General features: G+C 44.0%; 1 protein-coding gene across 3 annotated transcripts in view; it reads left to right on the top strand.

Annotated features, from left to right (window-relative positions):
* The window catches only part of LOC118206445 (transmembrane protein 132C), a 126,810-nt gene extending 105,193 nt beyond the window's left edge, over positions 1–21,617 (top strand). For 2 of the 3 annotated variants that reach the window (XM_035379190.1, XM_035379188.1), the window contains 7 exons: positions 2,078–2,215; positions 6,947–7,133; positions 10,995–11,138; positions 17,070–17,275; positions 17,614–17,881; positions 18,300–18,491; positions 19,548–21,616. In XM_035379190.1, coding sequence (XP_035235081.1) covers positions 2,078–2,215; positions 6,947–7,133; positions 10,995–11,138; positions 17,070–17,275; positions 17,614–17,881; positions 18,300–18,491; positions 19,548–20,822 — 2,410 coding nt within the window. In that variant the 3' untranslated portion in view covers positions 20,823–21,616. Of the gene's footprint in view, positions 1–2,077; positions 2,216–6,946; positions 7,134–10,994; positions 11,139–17,069; positions 17,276–17,613; positions 17,882–18,299; positions 18,492–19,547 lie in introns of all 3 variants that reach the window. The other variant, XM_035379189.1, reaches the window with a different exon arrangement.
* Positions 21,618–23,634: the final 2,017 nt, after the last annotated feature.

The following is a 23,634-nucleotide window of genomic DNA, read 5'->3' as shown; positions in this document are numbered from 1 at the left end:
TAGTGCACGCAGCATCGTTTACGGCTTTAATGTTTATTCCAAAGATACGGGCGTAAGCCAATAAGCATCGTCGTAAGATTAAATGAAAAATATTGGACTTAACATCCTACACGCTAGCTGTGGGCTTCATTTCATTTCGTTGTAATGGCATTTTTTTAACAAAAAGAACATAGTCGGCCATTTAATTGTGCTGGAATTATTCTGGCACGGTTAGCAGGGCGTCTGTGTCATAACAGATGAAATTGAATAAGTGAAAAGAGAGTCTCCTGATCGTATTGAGCCAATGGAGAAATAATGTTGGAACATCATGTGATAGGGACATTATTATAGCTCTACTGCGAAAATCTTATTCATAGAGTTGCCTTGATAGGGGGGTGGGAGGGGCTTAGAGATGCTTTTCAGATTATACTATGACATTTATGACTCTCAGAGCTGAGACCTAAGAGAAAAAAGGCTTACCCCTCACTGAAAAATGTGGGGGAGGGGAGGGGAGGTTATGGGAGGTGTTTGTAAGATGGTAGGAAAAGGCAGTTCTGACCTTGAGCCTCCTTCGCATTTATTTTATTTTCTGTTTGTGATAGGGCGCAAACTCCTCCCTCCTGTTCTCATTGTCTTTGTTAGGTCATCAAATCCAACAAGGGAGGGGGGGGGGCAGTTCAGGTTTCCTTATGTAACCTTACCACTCAATTCCCTCTGTGGCCCATCTGGAGTCTAGCTAGGCCAGACACTCCAATCACACCTACCTCTGTTTGCTTTTAATTCTTGGAGTCAGTTTACCATTAGCAGTTGGCACCCCCAGCAGCTCAACTGCATGTCAGAGCGGTGTGTGTATTTAGCTCCATTAGATAATGTTTATCCTTTGAAAATTAGAGGACAAGAGGCCAGCCACCCATTAGGATAAATAAATTGTCAGTACGACAGGAACAAAGGAGGCTAAAGCTTGCTGATGCATACCAAACAACTTCCCCCATTAGAATCTTTTTATTCCTTCGCCACTGCCAAGTTCATGACCGAGATCCTGCCTGAATCTGTCAGACATTAATCTTTATGGATAAATGGTCAATTCTGATTGATTGACAGCCATACATTATATTTGTGTATAGGCACGGTAAAGTGTATGTTACCATGGTAATCTGGGTACTTCACTTCATTACAGTTCAAAAACAGTACTACCAGGAAAAATGTTTAGCTGTATGCTTAGAAATCAAATAAATGTTTTTGCATCCATATCCCCAAATAAATTAAAGGAAACTTCACCATAGCCAACTGGTTATAACAGTTGATTCCCTAAACCAAAAGCTAAGGTTAATATTAATTAAATTAATAGTGATATAGTGTGTGCCATGCAGCTAGATATTCGGTAATAGAAGCTATTAATACAGCATTCTATTAGTTAGTGTTTGCATTGTTTATCATTCTCTTTTCTCATGTTTTTGATAGCTGATAGACAACTGTAGAATCAAAACTCAAGTTAAAAATTTTTCATGCATTTTAGTTGTAGCCATGGTGTAAAAGATTCAAACGACTCCATACCAGTGCATACGCAAGAATATATAGGCCTAGTACTTCTGGGTGGTTAATGTGATCGCCACCCTGCCGTGCCATATGTTGTTGTATATGCATGGCATGGTTTATATCTCGCTTTTCTGCATTAAAATATCTGGCTTCCCTTTATGTTCTGTTTTCAACACCACTGTACTCTTTTCACTGTTATTTTCTGTGCTGTATGCTGATGTAATGTCACTGTCCTAGGCAATGCTCTGCTCAGTGGACTTTAGTTTACTGATATAGAATTTGTGTTTTTCATGTGGTGAATCCTGGAAACAGTTATTTCAGAGATAGACACCTGTGTGAATCCAGCTTCCTGCCCTCACAAAAGTTCAACTGACACTGCACTTTGGAGAAACCGCTCAGGGGCGATGTCTGTGTTAAGCACCCTGCAGAAAAGCTAACTATAGAGAACAAAGAACATAACATCAGCAGGCTCTGTATGGATTTTAGAATTATGCCACCATTGTTTTAGCTGACATTCAGAAACTTCTTTGACAATTTTCGATGTCGTCTTTCTCTGTAACAGAGCCACTGTGAAGAAAGGCATGTCTTTCTGCACAGCCACGCCCAGCAACTCACTCCTCTGGGACACCACCCTAGACACTGGGGCAGATGGCACCATCTCCATTGTGTGCCAGAAGAAGACCACCACTCCCAGGAAAAGGTAAGTTATACCTCTGGTTATACTGTTACTATGTTTTAAGAATCTCTTCATTTTCAATCGCAGGTCTGTCTGTGTCTGTACTGTGGGATCGGGGTGTGCAATTGGTCAGTGGATATTCCCAGTGCATGCTGGGATAGGCTCCAGTACCTCCCATAAACGTGGCCAGGAATAAGGGGGTATAGATAATGAATGGATGGATGTGTGTGGGTGTGATTTCTTTTATGTACCTGTGCTTCAACATTCAAAAAACGCGAAGGGTGTCACCTCCCTTTTCTCACACACACTGGGTCACACACTGTCCACTTGACCAGACACCCAGCACTGTGTAACTGAAGGGGGAAAGGGCTGAGTCTATAAAACCTTGTATTAGTCGGGATGGGTGGGTCAGTCACTCAGGCCTATCTGTATGGGTCATATTGAATTTCACTATGGCATTAAAATGCATAGTTAAAACTTACCATTCAAACTTAGCATCTGCCAAAAAATTGGGATTGTGTGTATGTTTACCACAGGACAACACACTTCTCTTCCATAGTGCAGGCAGTAATATTAGGATAATAGGACACAAGGCTGTTACTTGCATGTAATGACACAACCTTGCACATTTCTCGGAGAATAGTAACTAAATATAAATGCAAACCCCCTAAATGCAAAAATATTACTAAAACAGTCTGATGCAACTTCTTTGCTTGCTCTGTAAAATGGAACAGAGCAGCAGCACAAGGGGAACTGTGGCATTAGTTGAAGAGTACAGAGCTGCACTTCTCCTCACGGGTGGACAGACTGCCAGAAAAAGTTGGAACTGCTGATGCTGTCGTGTTAAAGGGCCAAGGGGGATAAGGCATTCTTCCACCTAGTTGTAGTTGTACCTGCTCTATGCTGTGTGTGCATACAATTACAGCACATTTCACGTTTCAGCCCAGTATCACTCACCATCTGTGACTGTAAAATTCGCATTTAAAATACACAATGTAGAAGAATGGGGAAATAGACTTGCTGATGCAAGCCTGCAGGGTGAAATAGAGCTGCCTTCATTTTCTTTCTGCATGATTATTTCTTCCATTACAGGAGACATGAGAAAGTACACTGTGTTTAGTTGTATTACAGGGTCTCTGTGGATCCAGGATTTCTAGAAAATGACTTGGAATTGAAGAAACAAATTGGGTCTTGTTTATGGTACTGTGCGTGCGCCTGCTGTATGGCCGTGCAGACTTGGATGTAATGCTCTTATTGAAAACAGGCCAGCATAAAATTGTCGGAACCATGATGTCAGCAAATTCTCTTCTCAAAGTGCAACAAAGTGATCTTTCTAACAAAAGTTCTGTCACAGTAATTCCGTCAGAGGACTCTTAAGGAAAAAGTAATGTATTCTGTTTTACTGCTGAGACTGTGGATATTTTCATTTCACATTTCATCTACATTTTGTTAGGTAGACAGGTGCATGAATAGTAGTCATAGCAGATAAAAAATAACCAGGTACCTGACTAGGTAACACTACTAAGAGCATGTCTGGCTTAACTAGATGCAGAAACAACAGATTCTGAATGTTCTAGAAGTGATAAAAACAGGCATGTCAAAAAACTAGAATCAAGAATGTACTGTATATAACAAAAGATTTAAATTATTTCACTTATTATTTCTTTGTATTTCGATTAAAATACGTTCACCATAGCCTTTTATTGATTAAAAAGTAGGCTGAAATTTATAATTACATAATTTCATAAATGATAGTCAACAATAAATGATAGAGGTCTGGCTACAGTACCCAGCTATTGAGCCTACTGGCACTTTGTCCATTGCCTGACAGGATGTACTGTAAAACTATGTAAAGGGGAGCAATGGCACATAGCTTGTAAGCAAATGGGAAGCAATTGAATTCAGCTATTTCTGGTTGTCATTCATTTTACTTCATACTAAGCCAAGAAGGGAAGCTGTTGCCAGTTTAACAAGGACGCTGCCATAACAGATTTGGATGACCTCATGGTGACCATAAAATAGGTCCTCGTGCGATACATGTTGATCTGCACAGTTTGGAGTGTAAATGTTGAGTTAATCCATCTTAAAATAATATGCAGCCTGTTTTGCTCCCTGCTGAGGCTTTTCTGATGGGTGTTACTGCAAGCCCATTTTGTGCCCCTTGGCCCTTTTGTGTTTGTGATATTTATGTAATACTGTATGTAAGTATTACGGTAATGTGCAGCAATGTCAACCACTTAGTGACAACAACCCATCATATTTTTAATCTGGGTGCAGTTGTGCTTTTTTGTTCTCTGGAATAATGTTAGTATGAAAAATTAAGCATCTGTACACCTCCACTGCATACTTATGCTAACAGGATGAGTTTAACTGTATGCTAGAAACATGGCTGTATGGTAGAAAAATGGTACAAGGCAACTTACTCATGCAGCTCTATATTGTACTTTCTGACCTTAATTTTGACTGTACTTTACTATGCCATGTAGGGCTACCAGGATCTAGAATCTGATAATGCTAAACTAAATAATCCTAAACGATTTGTGATTACAAAACAGTAAGATGTTAAGTTGAGTTAAGTTTAATTTGTATGACATTTTCTCAATAAAGTTAAGTAAAATACTGACGTAGCAAATTAAGTCTAGGCTCTGTGTGCCATCTCTACAGTAGAGTGGGAAGTCTGGGAGTTATCAGGATCATCCTACAAAATGATCCCAGTCCCTCCCCAGTCTTAATCAGAAAAAGACTGGTCAACCTCATCCTCCCATTACTTCTCTACTGACCCCCTATATATGGCTTGACCTACTTAAGCTTTTAAAACAATTCCCCTGAATTCTTATAGCTCAACCACAAGGCTTAAGAGCTCCCTGCTTGCTGAAAGATTCTGGGATGATTCATCAGATTAACACAGATCCTGCATCCCATTCAAAGCATTATATACCGAATGGAGCAGATTGTATTATTACTGTGAAACTGACGGTGCACACTGGAAATGTGAGATGGTACCTTTTGCCCTTTAGCCCTGTGCATGATCTGCAACACAGATGGATTCTAAATAGTCTCTCAGACGTAATGAGCTTCAGAAGAATCGGAATGATGAGATGAGATGGGACTGGAGGGGGGAGAGAGTCCTTCCTCAATCTCCATAGTTGACTTTTCACATCCACCGAGTGCACGTCAGATCACATTCCATGATTGCTAGACATTGCAGTGAGGTACATGCACTTTAATCCTAGGTTACTTTAGCTCAATGGGGAAACTCTGCCTGTGGATAAAGCCTTCTTTTGTTGAGGAAATGTGGTGACAGACACTAATTATAATGGTACATTTGCGCAAATGAACGAATGATGGTGTAGATGTAATCTTTCATTACCTGATGTAGATATAATGCATTATTTTGATAGCAGTTTGTGGATCAGTCTCTACCAGGTACGTGCAGAATAATGAAATTGTATTTTTATTGACGGAAATAGTTTGAAAATGTTAGATAGATTGACTGAATCAAGAGAGGATGAACTGAATGTTGTATGGATGGGTTTAAGACACCTGTGGGATGTTGTTGGGTAAAGACAAATGGATGGATATGAAGATAACAGATGAGAGGCTACTGAGGCAATGGTACTACTACTGTTACTTATTATTATTATTGTTATTATTATTTGTAGTAGTAGTAGTGGTCATACGAGTAGTAGAAGGCAGCAGCAGCAGTAGTAGCAGTAGTGATAGTACTAGTATTGACAGACTTTACATTCGCTATACCAGTCCCATTACCAGCACGAGACCTCCCATTGACTTGCCTTCCGTTGGTTGCCTTGGTTGCCTTTAATCTGTTATGCGCACAACTAAACATTTGTCTTAAGCCCTATTCGCACAGGACTAGTATTACCTGGGGACCTTATATGATTTAGAAATTACCCCCCCACGTCTGTGTTTTGTGCGGCCCATTCACACGGGGTAAACAAAGTCTGTATTTTACTAGAATTTACTGACATTATCCCCCAGGATATGATTGAAAATGTCAAGGCTCTGCTCTGCTTAACAGTAAAATACGACCCCAAATCACCGAGATTCTGATTCACACGGGACTAGTATTATCATATGACCTCTGTGTTTGGCGAAATATGGTAGGTAATTTGCGGTGGAATTTTTACTTTACAAATTACGGACATGGCAGATTCGCACGGGATTAAGATCACAGACGACCTCCGCAATTATTACAAGTTACTAGAGGTCCCCAGGTAATACTAGTCCCATGCGAATAGGGCTTTATTCTGTAATGGATTCAAATAATGTATTGAATGTACAGTATATTGAACATTTTAGGCTCTCAGAACACTTTGCAATGGGGATTTACAGCACCCACTCGGGTGCTATACACTCAAGGGTGATGCAGGATATAAGGTGGCCATTCTGTGGAACAGCACTCAATAAACATCAGCCAGGGTGGAGAAGGAGGGATTTCTGCAGCAAGTTAAACCAAGGAATGATTAAATGTCCAATCTGGGAATTTTGCACTGACGCAGAAGGACTCCAAACTCTTTGTGATCAGCACCGAGGGACATTTTATGAAAACGGCAAGTCATTACCAGATGGTTCCAAGAGAACTGAAATGCTTCCGAATGTGCCCAGTCGTAAGTGAATTAGAACAGAACAGTCCAGGAAACAGACTTTTATAGAAGCAATTTTATACAATGTTCCCTCCTACAGCTATCTGCTCTTTCCCCGCTAAAGATATGCAGTTCCCATCTCTACTTCTAGGTTGGAGGGCAACCTGAGGGAGATCCTGCAGCTGGACTTTGAAGCCGAGGAACTCAGTGGGCATTCTGAGAGCCAAGTGATCACGTGGCGGCTGGAGTTGCCAGGGAAGGCCAAGGCGGGCCATGAGGGCACCATGAGGATCTACACCACTCAAAGGGACTTTGTGGGCCTGGCTCCACTTGTAACGGTGAGCACGGAACCCTGGCATCTGACATGTCTCCAATTCATTCTCACCATCAGGGCAGGTTCTAATGTTCTGGACCTCATGAGAGTTGTTATTGATGTATATTAATTATCCTTGTACCCCTGTTTCTCTGGCTCGTTGAGCTTTTACTGTGATTAATAATTCAAGTGACTTTGTATAAAGTCCAGGCTGTTTGTATAGGTCAAACACTTATCCCTTACGCTGTTGATTTCCAGAGCAGATTGGATGTGCTTGAAGTGCTGTGCTATCTGTGATGTAGATCAGCTAAGCCAATCGCAGCTCTCTATCTTTCTACCAGTGTTTGCTTCCCAGTTCAGGCATCAGTCTGACCCATCTGCCCTTTTCCCTGCTTTTCAAATGTTTACTGCTGTGTTGTACAGCAGTCTTTTCCCTCTCTTTTGTGTTTAACGTCCTACAATTAATCTGTGAAATAATCTCATCGCTGAATATGCTCAGAAATCTGTGAAGCAATTTGTATTATGGTTTTTATCCGCGTTGTGTGCTGTTATGATCAGCAGAATGTTCCTTTCAGCTGTAGTTGTTGAGAGAACAGGGAGATCTTGCAATGGGCTAGACATGATAGTAAGTGCTGCAATCAGATTTTTGTCAGCAATGCAATTTTCAAAAATGGAATCTGAGTTTGTTACTTCCCCCTTGCTCAAAACTCAGAAATGGGAAATCTCTGCACTTCAGTCCAAGAGGAATACAGGAGTCTTAGTCCCCATGATACTCTGACATTTCAAAGTTGTTTTACTTTAAGAAAATCCTCATTCCTTAGGCTGGAATTATGGAAAGTCAACATTGTGTCTGTCCACTGAATAATAACTGTGTTTTTGACACCTGTCCTTAGTATATAGGCTGGCTATTTACCTGAAAAAAGATCAGAATATGTACCCATCAGCGGACAGTTTGTTTGATTATTTCTTTTGTGTTTCATGTTTTCAAATCAAAATTCCTGACACGGAATGCTTGATTTATACTGCTGGCGACTTATCAGTGTCTGGAAATGATGTGTGTATTGTAGCTTTGTCCCAGTTTCTGGGCCTGGTGCTTGATCTGCCCCCAAGGTGTGAGAGTTACTCTGATGAGTCACCCTGAACAGAAAACAGAAAATAACCTGAACCTCTGTCTCCCACCTACATTTAAAGAGAACAATGAAGTGGTGGACCTCAAGTCAAATCTGACTAAAGGCACCAAAGGAAAGAAAAATTCTCATATGGATTAGGTAATAGAAAGATAAGGACATAAAGGAGAAATCAGATTCGCTCCCGTTCTCCATAGAAATGTTCATGATTAAAGATGTTTTTTTCAAGAATGTAGCCTGATCTACCCTTCATCTGAACCATTATAACCGAGGCTGTTTTGAGGACAGTGTGCATTTTTTTTTTCTTAAGACAAAAGGAGGCCAGCTACTGAACTCTGTCCTTGATCTTTATCTCCATTATTTAGTTTGTTTTCATGGAGGATGCTGTCAAGCTCAATTTGAATATCTCATAATGTATTTAAATTGACTGTGCAATTTTGATGATAAACTCTTGCTCGTACTGTGTTTTGCTTGTAAACTCTCAAGTGACTTGAATTGGGAGAATGGGAGATGTTTATGTACCATATAATTTGCATCCTATTGTATTGTCTAATTAACTCAGTGATTTGCTTATGTAGACTCGCCCTCTAAGTATATGATTTAATACTCATTGTTGAAGGGCTCTATTCAAATCTATTGTGATATAATTTCAAGAGCAAAATTTGAGAGGTGATAAAATTCAGCACTTCTAGCCACATATTTCTTTTCCCATGGTATTATTTAATACTCGTGTAACAGCAAAACATTCATTGAACTTTAATTTGAATTTTAATTAAATTTACACATCTTATTCCTTCCTCCCATAATTTTATATTGTATATGTTCTTAAGTAATGTAACATGGTCATCTAAAACCCAGGTTGAATTTTATTTGAGTGCTGTTCGAAGGTAACATTAGAGCAGATCTGTTTTGTTATATTAGATTTGGAATATTGCTTGATGAGAACCTGAGGCATTGGTAACATCAGTAATGAAGAGTGTGTCTAGTTATTAAATAGGTTTAATCTCATTCGAACCCAATTATACATCTTCTCGGCCATGTTCTACAAAACCTACAGTACGCATTATATTTACTAACTTTATGCAAGGATGAATACCTTTCAGCATATATTTATCATCCCGAAAGCTGAAAAAGAACTCTTTCACTGTGATTGGCAAGATATATTTTAGGCAAGGGAAAAAATGTAATATCCTTTGTGTCTTGACCGGGACCACAGAAGGGTTCATGCCACTGTGTAAACCATGGTGATAATGGTCAATGCACTGGCTGATTGTGTTGAAAGTTTTGAGCTTTTTTCTGGCATCGGTGGTCATGTGGCTGGCCACAATTACCATCGAATTGTTATTATGGGGCCAGAGGAAGTATTAAAATGCAGCTCTGCTTCTGCCCACTGGTCCTGCCTTCTAGGATGTGAATCCTAACGGCAGTTAGAATTCAGTTAGGATTCATTCCCACCCTCGCACAACAGATTGCGTCTATGGTGATCAGCGCAAAATAGCCATTGAACTACCCATGTGTGATCCTGATGGGAGTTTAGCGGTGAGAGTCACAGGGAGAAAGGGCCCATGCAGGGCCCCCGCGTAGTAACGCGTCCCTCCCATTCATTCAAGCGACTCTTAAATCTTCAGGACAATGCGGGTGCATATGGATCCAGTGACCCGGAAAGCAACAGTAAGCCCTGTTGTCAACATGGCCGGCAACGGCACAGGTGTCCGCTCCGGTTCAAGGGGTTTCCGCAATCCGATCAATGCAAAGAACATTGCTCTTGTTTAATCGGCTTCTGTATGTCATAAACAAATATGAATGAATGTGGATGCGTAGAATTCTGAGGAAGAAAAAAACGTGTTTTACGTGTCATAACTGTCCCATGATTAGTGCTCATCACATAAATTATATAAGTATGTAAAACTTTATGGAGAAAGAACATTTTCTGGGGAAGAAAGCTGGGAATCACAAAATGTCACGTGTAACACCAGTGGGGATGTATCAGTGTCTGTTGAAGCAGTTTCTTGTTCACAACATAGACTGGCCCTCGTTGTATTTATAGTACGCTACCAGGTGTAGCATAGTACACGGAGTTTGTGAAAGAGAAAGCGTGCTCATTCCTTTTCTGATGCTAATAGACAGAACAAGCCTGTTATTCCCAGTAGCACGTACACTGTGCAGAAACTGTTCACCTGTCCATATCAACTCCGTGTATCTCATTCCTCCTTGTTGGTTGCAGTGTGAAACACAGCTTTTGCCTTTCCCCCTGCTGACTGAGACAGCTACAGCTCAGGCTTTGTTTAATCAATCCTAATTGATTTTGCAATAGACGATATTTGCCCAGTAATACCATTATTTATCACTGTAGTGTTTAAATAAGTTCTTGTATGTGACAGTATAGGAGTAGGTGCCGAGTTAGATCCTTGTGTTTGGCAAAATAGCTGGATTAATGCAACTCTCACTAGAGTTATACAGGAATGTGTGCTGGTCATATGTATTTGATATTAGTCGTAGTACAGCCTGGGAATGCACAGTATGGTGTCTTTATTGGTGATTGTGTATAGGAAGTAGGTGTCAAATAAGAGGCATTCTGTATTAACTGTGGCAGTTGATGTTGATATTAATTAGAACATGCATGTGGCTTGTCTTAGATCAGGCTTTTGTCTTCAGTGAGCTGGTGCCTGAGGTGTGAAAAGGAATACTTGCATTGTATGCCGGGGCATAAGCCATCTTTCTCTCACTGAACGGTGTGCGCTCTGTGCTGCCCCCTACAGGACACAGAGATCCTAAACACAGCGGTGCTAACCGGGAAGAGGGTTACGGTGCCAGTGAGGACGGTGGCAGTCGAGCAGGATGGATCTGTCACTGACGTCTCCGAGTTCACAGACTGCCGGTCGACCAACGAGGACATCCTGAAGGTAGGACGTCTAGCCTATTTGTCTTTCACATTTGTTAATGGCGGATGCGATCAAGGAGACGAAACAGAGCTCTATGTGAAGGACAAATCCCATGCAATTGTGCACCACTTCAAGAGGAGTTTGGTGTCATCACTGCCACCAAACTCATAAGTTTGCGTGGAAGTGCTCCAGATTTAAAGTGATACCGTCCTGTCACATAGACTGGGAAATGGGAAATGGTGGTTTTGGAAAAGGGGAAGGGTTCCGGTTTTGTGAGAGCCGTCATGCCAGTTCACTGGCCTAAGGCTGATACGCAGGAGGCAGGAGGCAGGAGGCAGCGAGGGCAGGGGGACGTCTTATCAGAGCCACCTCACTGCTCTCCCTCTTCCACATCGCAGAACAAACCGGAACTTTACATGCGCTGACATTTCTCCTCTCCTCTGTGACTACACACCGAGTTGACCCAGGGACAGAAAGTAATGGTTAAGTTTACTGTCTGTTTGAGATTGATAACCCTGAGTGCCACTCTGAAGAAGAAAAAAGTAAAAAAAAGTTTCTCCTGAAAGTGTTGCCCTCCTTGAGCCAGCTAGTCGCAGTGGAACGTCGTTACTGAGGGAAAATTACCTGATACCAAGCGACTGCGACGAAGCAGAAAACAGGCCAGAAGGTTGTAAGTTTTCAGAACAAGAACTTGATGCGTGCCTACACTTTTCAAAATTCTCCACCCCTATAGTTGCCCCAAGAACCTGGGTTATGTGTTCTTTATGAAACAGATAATTTCTTCATGAATGTGCAATATGACATGTCATGAAGCAGTAGAATCAACAAAAATTAAACTGCATGGCTGAGCACAGATATGGTAAAAAAAGAAAGATTTAATCAGTTTAAGTCATTAATTAGACTGCATAATGCTGCCAACAAGAACTCTGACCTAACTACAGTGACTTTCTCCTACTTTCTTACTACTTGAAGTCTAACAATATACAAATATACAAACAAATCCAACCCAATGCAATAGGCTGTTCTCAGAATGCTGAAGTAAAGGAAACCGTACAGCAAGCTGTGTAAACAGCTGGAGCTGTGTTCATCTGAATGCTGTTTCTGTTAAAGGAGCTCTGTCGACATCTTCACCATTCTTAATCTTCCCTACAATAATGCAACTGTACTGTTTTCACAGGGCAAACCCCAAACTCACAATACATACCATTGCCATCCTTACCAATTAATCTTACCTTGAAAGATGATGCAGCATATATTACAGCAAGGGTAGACAACTCTGGTCCTGTAGTGCCAAAGATATTTCTGTTTGCTCTCTCCAAAATTGATTGCACAGTTTGATGGAAGCTCAGTACTGAGCTTGCATTTTCACAGTCTGAATGGTGAAATTCTTTGTCCCTCCAGCTCAAGGTCGCCTACGTTCATGAAGCCTTCATCTAGTTAAGGATTTGGATGAAGCAAACTAGAAAAACATCTTTGGCACTCCTGGATCAGTGTTGCCTACTCCTGTCCTACAACACACCATATGAAGTAACACATTACAATGCAATCTCAAGGCTATGAAAAGTACTTCCAGGTCAAAGCAAATGTTATCCTAACGTATGCATTTTACCAAAAAATGCTAACTTTAACACTCTAGTAGTGGCATGGTTAATTGTGCACACTCTGCCATGTCTGCGCCCTTCTATCCTGCTGTATTAATTGAGTGTAATCCTCTTAAGTAATGTAGAAGCAGCTGTTGGGGAACAAAGAAGGAGGACTGCAGTGCACTCATCTGCGTGCTAATGCGCCTGATCTGGTGCACGCCTCGTGTTTCTCTGCATTTTCTGCAAGAACGCTTGAGTGACTCATCATCACACCATCTGACAGCCAAAATGTCAGGGATTTTAGCTGAAAAAAGAAACGAGGTTTCTTACATGAATGAGCGGTGCACTTTTATAGAGGAATAATATGCATTTATTTATTTATTTATTTATTGGGTTGTACCTCAGTGTAAGGCAATATTAGGATTGATTAAACAAAGCCAAAGCTGTAGCTGTCTCAGTTAGCAGGGGGAAAATGCAAGAGCTGTGTTCCACACTGCAACCAACAAGGAGGAATGAGACACACGGAGTTGATATGGACAGGTGAACAGTTTCTGCACAGTGTACGTGCTACTGGGAATAACAGGCTTGTTCTGTCTGTTAGCATCAGAAAAGGAATGAGCACGCTTTCTCTTTCACAAACTCCGTGTACTATGCTACACCTGATAGCATAACATAATCTGCATCAATCTGCTTCTCTTCCAGAAGGAACCAGAGAATGAACAGCTGCTTTTTAAAGGTGTTCTGTCTCGTTTTCTTTTTATTACAGTATACCAATGAGTGTAGAGTCTTGTACATGAAGTGACCACCCTGGTAGTGACAGGAACTGAAATATGAGAAAGTCAAAATTGACATACTTTCATGACACTTTTTATCAGCAATAAATTTGGTGCGATGTACCACTAGTCCCTCGGTAGTATTTGTCTGTCAGGCTCATTAAGTACTGTATGGCTGAAATGGTGTAGTTCGCACATAATGCAGTACTTGATTGAAGATGATGATGCATGTTTGCTCAAAGGACTCAGTGGCAGCATTCCAGTAACCCAGATACACAGTGATTATCTTGAGCCAACAGAAGAGCTTTTTTTCATATACAGTATCTTGCTCTAGCAACTGTACAATGTTTAGTGTTTCTCAGAAGACATTCTGCAGAGACAACATAATTAAACAATGCTGGCCTTCCTGTCTTGTGCATTTTATTTACTTTGTACATATGTCTATCAATCAGAATGCAATACATAATAATATCTGTCCACGGCAATGTCAGTTTAGAAATATCCAGCAATATGACAAATTGCAAAGTGAATGAACCTTAGTATAGTTCATTGAAGTGCCTTCTACATACACAGCCACTTGTAAATTTTAACTTGGAAAGGAAAACAAGGAGAATGTTTATAAAATGTTCAGCATGACCTGGAATTCACACATTCCGAGCCTTCATATTGAAACAGCAGTTAAAAGGCACAATTTGTCATACGGTATTATAGCCAGTGTATACTTCAGTCACTTTGTGTAAATCATGAAGTGGTGCTTCTTGTACCTTGCTGAGAAGTGTTCTTTGGAGTCCTATCAGATTTTGCATCAGCGCATCAAAACGCTAATGTCTTTGAAGGAAACCTTTACGGAATATTATTTGATACCGCCCCCTGCGGAGAAACGAAAGGCTTTTCGCTAGCGGTGAGCGTGGCTAACGGGGCGTAGCTTCCAGGCGTGCCACTGTTAGCGGATAGCCGCTGTCTCGCGGCGGGAGAATTGACACCGGCCAAATTTGAGACCGATCGAGTCTCTCCGTGAGGAGCCAGGGCACTTTCTGGTCTGTTTGTAACACAGGACTGGCTTATACTGTTGCCTCGGCTGCTTTGCAGGTGTTCAAGTTTGTGGATTTGATGTAGGCCGAATACATTAGGCCTTTTGATTTATATTTCACAGCCCATAAAATGTAATAAAGCAGTAATGACAGAAAATTGGCAATTCAGGCAGGCGTGCCTTTGAGTGTATTCTGGAGACTGTAAAGAGCTCGAGGGAAACAGATTTTGATCTTCTATGTGATAAAAATAAAGTCTTTTTGTAGAAAAGTACAGCACTTAGAATAAACTCTCCTAACTAGCTAGCATATGGGCCCAGTAATCACTGGTAGCACATATCATAAGTTTCCTATATAAATCCAGGTTCACAGTAACTCCTACTGTGTGATGATTCACTCTCATTTTTGAACATCGTACAGAAAAGATCCTGGTGCAAACACTACAGTCTTATTTTATACGCAGGCTGAACTACAAGCCGCACGCAACCCCCGCAATTCTTATTTCAGTTAAAAAAATGAAATAAAATAAAAACTGCCGCTGGAGCCTCGCCGAAAAAGTTAATTTTACCTCTCTATTAGACAATGGCTTGGCGGCCCGCCGCGAGTGAAGCCCCGGGGGTTTGTGTACCGAGTCCCTCCACGCCGGCGCTTTCCATTAATTACGCCTGTAATGGGGGAGCCGAGAGGGGAGCGCCTGGAAGTAAACTCTGCCGAGACGGGACGTGAAATTAATGAGGCCGGGAGTCGGAGCTGTCAGAGACGAACGACGGCGTGTAACGGCGAACTGTCATCCCTGTCCCCCCGCTCGCGTAGCTGTGTGCACCCCGCACGCAACCCGTAAAGATCGCATCTCGCTATCAGCGCGGCGGAGGTTGTAGCTGTCATTCTAACATCAGTCTTTCGGATTTGATTCGCCATGCCTTTGTTTACTAGTTATCCCTATGTTGTCCCAGTGTTATCCCTGCTTACACAGAAGATAAACTATCTTCTCTGTACTATTTTTGCTGTGCAAGTTTGGGTATCTAGGAGTACACCCATTCCATTTTGTAAAAAATGGCTAGCTGGACAGTATATTCTTTATGAGAGCAATTAGAAGCAAAACAGTTGTAGTAACTGTTATTGTAATCTGGGCTCTCAAATCAGCAATTAGCCACCCTGTTGTCTTGACTTCAGACACTCCTGTAGTAAGGTTATGAACCTGACAAGTGAGGCTAGCCACCATACAATCTGCTGCTTGCTTCGAGGTGGCAAGTGTCATACTCAAGGGAGGGAAGGTAGCAATCCGCCTGTTCCTGATGTTTTTACCAAGCTTTGTGAAGCTGTGTACGTAGCATATGTAATGGATCTTGTCATTGGCAGAAAGTGTTTATCATCGAGTATTGTCATGTTGTTATTTTTCTTAGAGATTTCCTTCAAACTCCTCATCCAGCACCCACTCCCCACCCACCACCCACCACTGCTAGGAATTTGTCATTAATCTTTTATCCAGGTCAGATTTAGAGACTTCCCAGGCTCTCTGGAAAATACTGAAGCCGGTGTTATCCCTGTGAAAGGCTTAACGCACTCATCATAAACACAACGGCTTGCAGGATCCCCTGAGGTTCTCTCAACACCGCGACCGTGCGACTGTGACCACCCATTTTGTGACTGCCGAGGCTTGGAATGGCTGGGAGAAAAGTCTACAGCAGCATTCCTCCTTGAGTCCTCAGTCAAAGTCATAGCCTGTCCCCTCAGCTCATTCGAGCACCTGGGGGGTGGGTGGGGGGGGGGAGTGGTGGTGACAGTAACAGCAGAAAGTCAATCATCTGTAAATTATCATATTGATTAAAGAATGGAATATTGACTGGGTTGGTGCACAGCAGAGAATGCCTTTTGGCAATTTGAAAGCGTTCTGATTTTTTTTTTTCCTTTTTTTTTCTTTTAAGAAGCACCCAGAAACTCAGCAAGGTGACATCAGGAATTGAAATTCAACAAATGAGTTTCACTGCAAAGGATTGATGTTTAATGCGGCGCAGTTTATTAAATTAACGGAAAGTCTCGGCGATAACTCATTATGGCGGTTTAGCCTAGCGTTCAGTGTCTTCCAGTTTATTACCTCTGCTTGACTGCATTACCTCAGTCACCCAGCTGCGCTTGTGCAATTTAAGTTTATTAAAGCATTTGAAAATATTTGTCTTGTGCTCAATTAAGAAGTGTTTTGAGCTTTATGTCCTTATTTTCCATTCATTGCCCATCCAATGTTACTACAGTACAATCTGCGAGCAATTTAAAGGGCATAATCATCTCATTTTCATTTTGTTGATGTAAAAATAAAACATGAAGCTGTCTATTTACAAAAGCGACTGTGCGCATAACAAGTCCGGTACGTAAGATAATCAAGGGCAAAGGGGTGGTTCATGCAGTCTGATGGGTATAATGTGTTGAGTGATGTTTGGTGTCTGCAGGCGCAGCAGTCAGTCTAGGCCTAAATATAGCAACGTTTCGACTCAAAACAAGCTAAACATAATGTTCGTGAAAACAGCATCTCGTTTTAATGGGTTTCCTGCGGGTCTCCCTGTTCCCATTCAGGTGTCCGACAGGTGCGACTACGTCTTCGTGAACGGGAAGGAGATGAGGGGCAAGGTCAAGATGGCGGTGAACTTCACCTACAGCTACCTGAGCGCCCAGCTGGAGATGACCGTGTGGATCCCCCGCCTCCCCCTGCAGATCGAGGTGTCCGACTCCGAGCTCAGCCAGATCAAGGGCTGGAGGGTGCCCATCGTGGCCAGCAAGAGGTAGGGCCTGCCAGATGGCCCCCTGCCAAGCGCACAATCAAGCACTTACCCCTTCAGACATATAGCCTACAGGGTTATCCAAAGTAGACATGCTTTTAAAAAATGGTCAGTTTAGCGTACGTTGAAATTTCAGATGAGAATTATGATGACACAAAAGCTACAGCTTCCCTCTTTAATACCATTGCCAGTGTATGATGCAGAAATGAATCATTTCTGGGATCGAACTGAGGTGGAGGGCACAAGGGAAAGAGAGGACAGGAATCTGGGGAGCGAGCATTTTCAATGTTCTCTGTGGCGTGTTGGTCGGTGCCGAGTGCCTCTGTCGTGTTTGACCTCAGAACCGGCTGGGACAGCGAGGAAGAGGAGGACCGCAAAGGGAAGGGCTGCATGCTGCAGTTCCAGCACGCCCTGGTCCGGGTGCTCACGCACTTCGTGGCCGATCGGTCGGAGCCGCGCGAGCAGCTGGCCTACTTCCTGGGGGAGGACTGGCAGGTGGACGTCACCAAGCTGGTGCGCTACTTCCTGAAGGTGGGGGACCCGCTCGTCGCCCGGCTCCAGGCGGGGAGGGTGCTGTCTGGCCGGGATTTCGGGGTCACCACCGTCCAGGTAAATTTGGTAACGCGGACTCCAGTCAGGGACTGAGCATCGAACCCGTGGCTGTGTTGTCTGAACTGGGACCTGGCCTCTCTGTCTGTGTATCACCCTGTATGTCTAAACCAGGGTTCCTCATCAACTTCTTCCGGCATGTTATATTTAAATGTGGTACAGAAGTCATTTTTGTTATTCCACAATGGAAGCTATGGAGACACTGTGGAAATGTAGATGAGGGCACATTCACGATTTCTGAAGCTTTTGAATGTTTTTTTTTTCTTTCTCGTTGAGAGAGCCAAGAGTTCATCTATGAAAGCCAACAACTGGCCCCTGGGGCCCAGTTGAATAGCCTTGCTCTAGGATTTAAGTAAATGACAAGCCCAGGTAGGCTCATGATTGTGTATTTTGTGTGTGTGTTTGCATGATGGATCAGGTGATGTCCCCCCTATCAGACTCCATCCTGGCTGAGAAGACAGTGACGGTGCTGGATGACAAAGTGACCATCACAGAGCTGGGTGTGCAGCTGGTCTCTGGCCTCTCCCTCTCCCTGCAGCTCAGCCCAGGAAGTAACAGGGCCATCGTTGCCACGGCTACCACGCAGGAAGTGCTGCAAAGATCTAAACAGGTACTGCCTCATAAATGGAAAAACGGTCAAAGCCGGATTACAGTGTTTGCATGCAAGTGATTAATGCCTGCCAGTCAACTGAGGGTACTGTCACAGATGTTCTACATACAAACCAGATGGTCAGCTCCTGCCTTCCATCCACTGTACAGTAATTACTTATCCTGGAATGTTTTGGATAGTAACATCATGTGATTGTGTTGTAACTGTTGGCATTCAACCACACCCTTTCATAACAAGCCAGCAAAGAGAGCTACGGCAATAACATTTTAGAGCTAAGAATACAGGAGGTATCTAGCAGGAACAGACTAGCTGTGGTAGCCAGTTCAGCATGCTTTGAAAATATGATGGAAACCATCAAATGCCTGACCTCTGTACTGGCTCAATACCATGATAAACATTCTCAGTTAAGAGAATGAGAAATATATCCATTAGAATATTTCAGCTTATACGGACTCATTAAGCCTTTGCATACCAGCATTTATGCTATTCTTTTACATGATTAAATGTTTATCTGTGGTGAAATGATTGCTACGATAATATGATGATTTCATTTCATTGATGCGAAACCTTTGCCATTCAGTGACCTTTCACTCTCAATGATATGACTTATGTATATATGATGAAGTGATTCTTTTGACGTAATGATATGATGAGTCTATTTCATCAATGTGAAATCTTTGGCATACAGTGACCTTTCTCTCTATATGGCAGTCTGTGGTACATTCTTAACGATCATCATTGGTGATTATAATTGCTGATGGTTATTGTCCCTTTTATGATTCCTTCCTGATTTGCATGCAAAAAAGTGAATAACAGTGTTAGTGTGACCGTTGTTCGGTAAGTTCTGAAAACACTGGTAGTTTTAAAGGCAGTCTCATAAGCACTGAATGCAAAAATGCAGACCATGATAATGACATCACATAAAGTAAACCATGGAAAAAAAAAAAACTCTTGCTCAAGTAACTCAAGTATTCCCATTATCCACATTTAGCCTCATTTGAAGTGGGTAAATTGCATTAGCATATGCGTGGAGCGTTCATTTTGTTTCTTTCCCAGGAAGCAGTGATCAGCTCCTGGATCCAGTTCAGCGACGGTTCCCTGACGCCCCTGGACATCTACGAGCCCAGCTGCTACACGCTGGCGGTGACGTCGCTGGACGAGGGCGTGGTGTCGGTGCGCAGGTCCCCGGCGGCGGTGGTGGCGGAGGGCGAGGGCCAGGGGGCGCTGTTGAGGGTCGAGCTCTTAATCACGGAGCCGTGCCAGAAGTCCAAGCGCAAGAGCACGCTGGCGGTGGGCAGCGGCACCCTCAAAGTAAGCTTCCAGCCCGGGGGTCAGCGCCCGAGTAACCGTAGCAACAGCGGCGGCGGCGGCAGCGACTACGGCAGCGACGGCGAGGAGCTCGGCGCCGAACGCAAGCGGAAGCCCCAGAGGGGCCCGACCAACCGCTCGGCGACGGAGCGCGAGGAGAGCGCCATGCGCAAGGTCACCACCACCGCCCGGTCGGCCGCGCCGGACGTGGCGGCGAGCAGGGAAACGGGCGGCGACGGCATGGGCGCCGGGGGCAATGTGGGCAACATCGTGAATGCAGGAAACACCAGGCCTGGGAGCACTGCCGGGGGGGGGAACGAGGGGGTGGGCAACAGAGACGGCAGCGTCGTCGGGCGGGGCCCGGGAAAGGGCCACGGCAACCTGGTGGACTACACCGGCTTCCCGTCCCAGGTGGAGGTGCCCGGGCAGAAGGAGGCCGGGGAGGAGGAGGAGGAGGAGGGGAATGGCCTGACGCAGGCCTCCCGCCCCCTCACAGACCTGGAGATCGGCATGTACGCCCTGCTGGGGGTCTTCTGCCTGGCCATCCTGGTCTTCCTCGTCAACTGCACCTCCTACGCGGTCAAGTTCGGGCACAAGCGGGCCCCCGCGCAGGACCAGGAGCCGCGCGGGCACCGGCACGACTGGGTGTGGCTGGGCACCGACGCCGAGCTGGTGATGAACGTGCCGGGCACCCCGCCCCCCCAGGACAGCTACAGCACCACCGTCATCGACATCGCGCCCGCCGCGGACATGACGGCCTCCCTGGGCCGGGGGGCCGACTGCGAGCCCCAGGCCGAGGCCCCCGTGGGCTGCATGGGGTCCCTCAGGGCCAAGGCCGGCGGGGGCGAGCCCGTGCACTCCCCCACCAGCAAACGCAAGAGGGTGCAGTTCACCACCTTCGCCTCGCTCGACCGACGCCGCACCTCCGACGCCAAGCCGAAGGAGAACGCCCAAGACATCCAGTGGGTTGGAAAGGAGGAGGACCTTGAGGAGCCCCAAGTGCCCGCCGTGGACCGCCTATGACCGTCTGTGACGGTCCATCCAGTGTCCAGTGTCCATTCACCTGGATGCCTTCCGTCAGTGGGAAAGGACAGGAGCACGTGGCTAACAGCAAAGATCACCACCCCTGGGGATAAGAACATTCACTACAACGACCTCTCTGGGAACCTTGCTTTGCCTGAGTCTGCCTGAGGGGCCTGCTGCAAACAAGCTGCTCTGCTCTGGGACCCTGAGCCGGCCAGCCTGTCTGTCACACGCTGCATTTATAATGTAATAGGCTTAAGACGGAGTCATGTCAGTCATGTCGGCTGCTGACTGGTGCGCAGGACGGGCAGAGGGGAATCTGATTCATGTAGCAGAGGAGTGTGCTGGAGGGGCACAAGCGCCAATCACTCTGCCAGGACCACACTGTGTTGACATCTCCCCTTATTAGAACTGGACACACGCACACGCGCGCACGTACACACATGCACAGGCACACATATGCGCACAAACACGGACACACACACTCACACACCCACTCACTCATGCTTGTATCCAGTTTAACAAAACTATGGTACGCATGACAGTGTTAACACCAACAGTACGCAACCAGGAGACACGGCTAAATAAGGGATTGTTTTATATCTGTAATTGTCAATATTGTATAGGATTATTTGCTCTTTTAAATTTATTTGACTTTCTGACATTGCTACTTTGTGTGTACAGCCTGATATGATTTCTTATTAAAACTAGAAGACTGAATAAATTTTACTTTCTTTGCTTTTTGATTATTTCTGTGATGTTTTGGGTGGAGGATATGCTGCGTATGTTTCAAACAGCAGAAGTAAGGTGTAAAATAAAAGGATTCTATTCAGGGCCAGGCATTTTGAATCTGATATACTGTAGGGTGGCTACTGGTACCATGTTTTTTTTTGCTTGTTCCCCTTGAATGCCTCACCCTTGTACTGTGACAGGGGCATATCTGCCCACAGCCTTGCCTGTGAGTAATAAATGGTCTTGGCTCACACAGGATGAGATAGCAATGCATCAGCTCTACAGCCAGCTGTGAATAAGCCTTCTGCTGCGGCTGCCAAGAGACACCATTGGAGCCGCAGGGAAGATAATGCGACTATCAATCAGTCAATCAATCAGTTTCGCCACGGCGCTCGTAACAATGGGGTTGTCGCAGCGTGCTTTGCAAAGCACGACATGGCAAGGTTCCCGCGAAAAAATGGAAAATAATTAGGCCTCGTTTAATTGAAAAATGGTTTTAATGCGACCAGATTTCTGAGGCTGCTATTCTCTATTGCGCTAATATCTTTATGGCGCCCGACAACTGAGGCTGTATCTCAGTGTGAAACAGTGGGCCCAGCCACCTTTGCCCAAGCCCACAGAAAGAAGCCCTGAAGTCTAAATCATCCCAGCCCAAATGCACAGAAATATGAAGTCTTCTTTAATTCTTTGAAAAATGAAAATTTCATGCAGAATGAGGGCAACACACTTTCCTTTCATTACAAGTTTTTGGAACTGCGGCATTACCTTATGCAAATATACTGCTGATGCAGTGCTTTATGATTAATGCTCCAGCACTGAGTTCAAATAGGACACATTTGTTCTAGCACAGTAAAGTTTGGGTATTTGCCCCTATCACGAAGCTAGTCATCCAAAAAAATCCACCTGTTACATTTTTAGTTACCCTGACATACAGACAGACAGGCAAAAGTGAAAGGGTGGTCACGTAATCAGCTCCACCTAATGGTGGCAGAGGTAAATTACATCACAGTCAGGCTTATTTAAAGCAGAGATTAAGTGGTATGTCATTATGAAGATGAAGACCTCTTCAGTGCAAATGCGCTTAGTGACTAAAATGTTTCAGTGTTATACGGGGACATGGATTTTGTTTTTGTTGATAATTTCAGAGTGCTTTAAACTGCTGATAGTCTCAATCTGTGACTGATTAAGCCCACTGGCACACCTGCTGGTGATTGCAATTAGCTTGTCTTAAAAACAGGTGTGCGAGAAGCAGACAAATGGCCATTTTGCAAGAAGTGGGCCTGAGGTTTTGTCTATGAAAGGCATGCAATTTCCCCATTGTGGTTTTATTTTTTTAACGAATGTCTTTTTTCGGAGTACTCCCTATCTCCAGCGTTTCTCTTAAATCATTTTGTAAGGTAAAATAATGGGCTGCTTTGTCTCAGTCACGCATTCCTGTTTTACATTACTGAATGCAGAAGTTGTGGAAAGGCGAATTGTGTAAGCTATAAATTTGAAGATTAGGGCAGCTTATTATCTTTGATAGGATTGTAACAAATTGTGCAAAGTCTCCAAATGATTCAGGTCTTTGAACTTGTGCAATGCTCCTGCATTACGGCTGGTTTAATTCTATACAGGGGCGTGTGTGTGTGTGTGTGTAGAATTTTGGTGTTTACTGGATTACAAGCATAGAGTTTGTGTGCCAGTAATGTGTAAATGCAGAGTTTGTGTGTTGGTCAGTGTAGGTGTGAAGTGTTGCAGTTCATGGCATGTGTCTGTGTGAGAGTTCTAAGCACATATAAGAATTGAATTTGAAAGGCGCTCACTTGTGACCCAAAGGTGTGTGCAAGCGGCATGTGATATTTGTCGCGTATATGTGGTTGAGTTTGTCAGCCAATAGCAGTGTCACTGTGGAGTCAGCCTATAATGCACAGTGTGTGGGCATACAGGGCGGCTGGGTGGAATTCCCAGGACAAAATGATATTGTATTATTCCTGGGCCTGGGACAATATTTGCAGGTTCACAGACCATTGCCCCCCCCCCCCCCCATCTTTTTCCAGGGCACAGGACAATGAGCCTGGTTGCCTCCCCTCCCCCCTCC

The sequence above is a fragment of the Anguilla anguilla genome, chromosome 10 (genome assembly GCF_013347855.1).
Source record: "Anguilla anguilla isolate fAngAng1 chromosome 10, fAngAng1.pri, whole genome shotgun sequence".
Lineage (NCBI taxonomy): Eukaryota > Metazoa > Chordata > Actinopteri > Anguilliformes > Anguillidae > Anguilla > Anguilla anguilla.
This window is presented reverse-complemented; position numbering and strand designations above follow the sequence as displayed.